The sequence below is a fragment of the Octopus sinensis genome, linkage group LG7, assembly GCF_006345805.1.
Source record: "Octopus sinensis linkage group LG7, ASM634580v1, whole genome shotgun sequence".
Classification (NCBI taxonomy): Eukaryota; Metazoa; Mollusca; class Cephalopoda; order Octopoda; family Octopodidae; genus Octopus; species Octopus sinensis.
Genome location: NC_043003.1, coordinates 61403934 through 61408184, shown reverse-complemented (window position 1 = coordinate 61408184; position 4251 = coordinate 61403934). Strand labels below are relative to the sequence as shown.

Genomic DNA, 4251 nt, shown 5'->3' with positions numbered 1-4251 from the left:
CAGAGGAAAGTTTTGGATTGTGGCTTCTCGTCAGGAAACAGAATATAAATCAGTAAGCTGGATAATGGCCGGCGGAATTAACAGAGTTGTATGATGTTTCTCAGTAGAAGAGATGCCTCAGTCAAAGGAAATAATAGCAGAAAATTTAATGTTTGTGTTTGTTTTCCTGTTCGTGTTAGCATGCGCACGCGTGTGTGAACGTGCGCGCGTGTGTGTGTGCACGTGTGTGCGTGTGTGTGTGTGTGCATGTGTGTGTGTGTGTGGTGTGTGTGTGTGTGTGTGTGTGTGTGAGTCAGTGTGCATTTTATCGGAAATATATTTTTTTATATCTTTAAATGTAGAGAGGTGTGAACCACGAAAACATTGTCTGAAGTTTCGGTAAAATAGGTAAAAAAAGTTAAAATATGGCAGACATTTCATTTGATACCTTTCTTTAAACTTTTAATCTTTTACTTGATTGAGTCATTGAACTACAGCCATGTCGGGCATCGCCTTAATGGGATTAGCCGAAAAAAATCGCATCACTGCGCTTATTTTTAAATTCTGCTATTTGTTCTATCAGTGGAGACGTCAACAAACCAACACCGGTTGCCAAGCGGTGGAAATGGGAACAAATCAAAACACACACACACTCACTTATATGTATGTATATATATATATATATATATATATATATATATATATAATATATATTATATATATATATATGTATAGTTCAAATTTGCAGAAAACAAAAGACGAAGCAGGTGTATTAGTTTGGGAAAGAAGAATAGAAAAGTCTTATATGTTTGGAGCCTGCGCTTCCTTCGAAAGGATTTAAGAGGAAAGAAAAAGGGAGAAAGAAAATGTGTTGGGATTAACGGTTCTACATGATGATGATGATGATGATGATATATATATATATATATATATATTACACGACGGGAATCTACACAGTTTTCGTTTACCAAATTCACTCACAAGGCGTTGGCCGGCCCAGAGCTATAACAGAAGATACTTGCCCGAAGTGCCGCACTTGGCTAGAAAGCGTGTTTCTTAAGCACACAGCCATGCCTGCACCTAATATTCTTGGTTATTGCTGCTTTTGATATGTAATCAATGCAGTATAAAACATAAATATCAAGCGTTCTTCAATAAGATCAATGTCAAGGCTAGCTAGAGTTGTTTGAAAGTTAACGCATCTAAAATTTCCAAAGGCAGAAAATTCGCAATACAACAGTCAGATTGCATTTTCAACAACAATAATCCATGTCCATCTAGCAACAAATATATCACAAAGGCTTTTCAGCATAGAACAATGATGGAAACGAACAGTATAGGACATTCAAAACATAAAGCTTTGAACGTGAGAACTCGAACGCAAATTAGAAACTCTCTTTCTCAATACGCCTGGAAGCGGAAGGCTAGGTGAAAAAACAATACAACCATTCCTGGAACATCAAACTCAAATCACACACATAAACACACACACACACATACACACACACACACACACACACACACACACACACACACACACACACAAACACACACACACTCATATATATGTATATAACGAGTGTTTATAAAGTTTTGTATGGAAAGAAATTGCTCTTTCCAGGGATGTCTTACACCCAAGCATCCACCGGTTTATCTCTATATCGATCAATTTATAGATGTTTTCATCTATTCGATATATGAGAACAAAATTTTAGTAATATAATATAAAGAAAATAGTGAGTCTGAACACAGCAAAATCAATTTATTTATTTACATAATAGTCAATTTCATAACGCCTACGGGAAATTTATTTGGTTACTTGCAAATATATAAAAAATATAGGTGCAGGAGTGGCTGTGTGGTAGTAGCTTGCTAACCAACCACATGGTTCCGGGTTCAGTCCCACTGCGTGGCATCTTGGGCAAGTGTCTTCTACTATAGCCTCGGGCCAACCAAAGCCTTGTGAGTGGATTTGGTAGACGGAAACTGAAAGAAGCCTGTTGTATATATGTATATATATATATGTGTGTGTGTATGTGTGTGTTTGTGTGTCTGTTTGTCCCCCTAGCATTGCTTGTCAACCGATGCTGGTGTGTTTACGTCCCCGTCACTTAGCGGTTCGGCAAAAGACACCGATAGAGTAAGTACTGGGTTTACAAAGAATAAGTCCCGGGGTCGATTTGCTCGACTAAAGGCGGTGCTCCAGCATGGCCACAGTCAAATGACTGAAACAAGTAAAAAAAAAGAAAATTGCATATTTATATCTTTATTTTGTTCTCTTGACAAGCAGGTAGCGAGTAGAGCGACAACCAGCCAATTTATAAAAGAAAAAAATATCTAAATTCCATCGAGGGGAATTAGTAGTATGACCTAACATTCTCAGTACAACTAGCCATTGTCCACTTGGGCCAAAGTTTAAATTCTAGCTATTTTTAGAACAAAATCCAAAGACAAACATGCTAACACACACACACACACACACACACACACACACACACACACAAATACACACAAATACACACAATGCCAGTCAGTCTATAAGAAACACTCCCGTACATAGAATCCAAGGAAACACATGCTAACGCACACACACATGCTGTCATTCAGGCTGTAGTGAGCACTACATCTATTAGGATGTAAATGAACATGTCAATTTTTCCCCTGAAGAAATTTTTACCATCTAAATTCATAATGCAAACTTTTAATTGTGAAATATCAATTGTAAAATATGAATAAAGGTAGGTATTGAAACGCGCGTAAGCGTTATGAATTTGACTAGTATGCAAATAAATAAATTGATTTGTTGTGTTCAAACTCTCCATTTCTTTATATTATACATACATACATGCATGGCATAATACATATACATACAAACATACATAATATATTATACATACAATATACATATATAACATATATATATATATATTACATAATATATATATATATATATATTATATATATATATATATTATTTATTTATTTATTTATTACGGAGATGTACTTGCATAGCTTGTGACCTGATCTGAGACATGTGCTGGAACGAAAATAATGGCAGCATGGAAGGTGTTTATAAGCCATTTAAGAAACACACAAAAACCGTTAGATTCACTTCAACATTTAAATTTAATTTCCCAAAATATTTTCGTCGTTGAGACCGCGACCTGTTCACTGACAAAATTCCGTGCTGCATCAGTGAACAGGTCGCGGTCTCAAAGCGACGAAACGAAAATATTTGGGAAATTAAATTTAAATGTTGAAGTGAATCTAACGGTTTTTGTGTGTTTCTTAAATGGCTCATAAACGCCTTCCACGCTACAATTGTTTATATATATATATATATATAAAACACTGTATCAGACTATCTCACTTTGTCATGCATCGCCGGTCACAACACGCTTCCAATTTTTGTTGATTGCGCCATTCTTTTTCCATCTTGGCCCAAATTGTATAACTAAATCGTTTTCATCACCGTGGAGTCTTTCCGAGTAACCTTTATCTCTTGGAGATCAGTAAATTGCAATTGCACTGGTCCCCTTGCTTTCTGTGAATCTTGCAACACGTCCGATCCTCCAGAACTTGCGATTTTGGTATTCTATGATCATATCATTCACTCGGACCCGTTCTCGAATTATTTCATTTCGGATATACTCCTGCAATGTTATCCGTAATATGGATCTTTCCATGGTCCTTTGCGTTATACCAAATCGATACATTTCCCTCTTCGCAGTAGCCCACATCTCACTTACATATAAGAACGTAGGCAGAACGATGCCACTGAAGAGTTTGGTACGGATGGTCTTGTCCAGCTTTGCTTGAGCACATCCTTTACGTATTGAAGTAAACGTTTTCCATCCTGCTCTTATTCTCTTCGAAATTTCAACATTCATCTTTCGCTGCATATTCACTGTGTTTCTGAAGTAGACGCACACTTTTATTTTCTCGATTTCATCGCTTCTCACCTCTATTCGCCTGGTACTACGTTTTCAGATTGCATGTATTTTGTTTTCATGGCCTACTGCTGAGCTATAGGTACCCAGCTCTATCAGCATTGTCTGCAGCTAATCTTTGATTTCGACGATGAATACAATGCCATTTGCGAAACGGCGAACTTTTCGCTTTCGCTGATGATGTTCAAGCCAACTACTCATTCTGAGGACCACTTCTAGACGTGCGGTAAAGAGTTTCTGAAAGATGGCATCTCTTTGTTTGACGACCTTTTCAGTTGGAACTCTTACTGGTGGAAAAAGCTGAGTTATATCAGCGGAGCGT

At 37.1% G+C, this 4251-nt stretch overlaps 1 protein-coding gene across 1 annotated transcript; it reads right to left on the bottom strand.

Moving 5' to 3' along the window:
- Window positions 1-3488: 3488 nt before the first annotated feature.
- Window positions 3489-3869, bottom strand: LOC115214427. Its single transcript, XM_029783622.1, has one exon. It carries the CDS (start codon window positions 3867-3869, stop codon window positions 3489-3491), a length of 381 nt encoding a protein of 126 aa, XP_029639482.1.
- Between the last annotated feature and the right edge of the window lie 382 nt (window positions 3870-4251).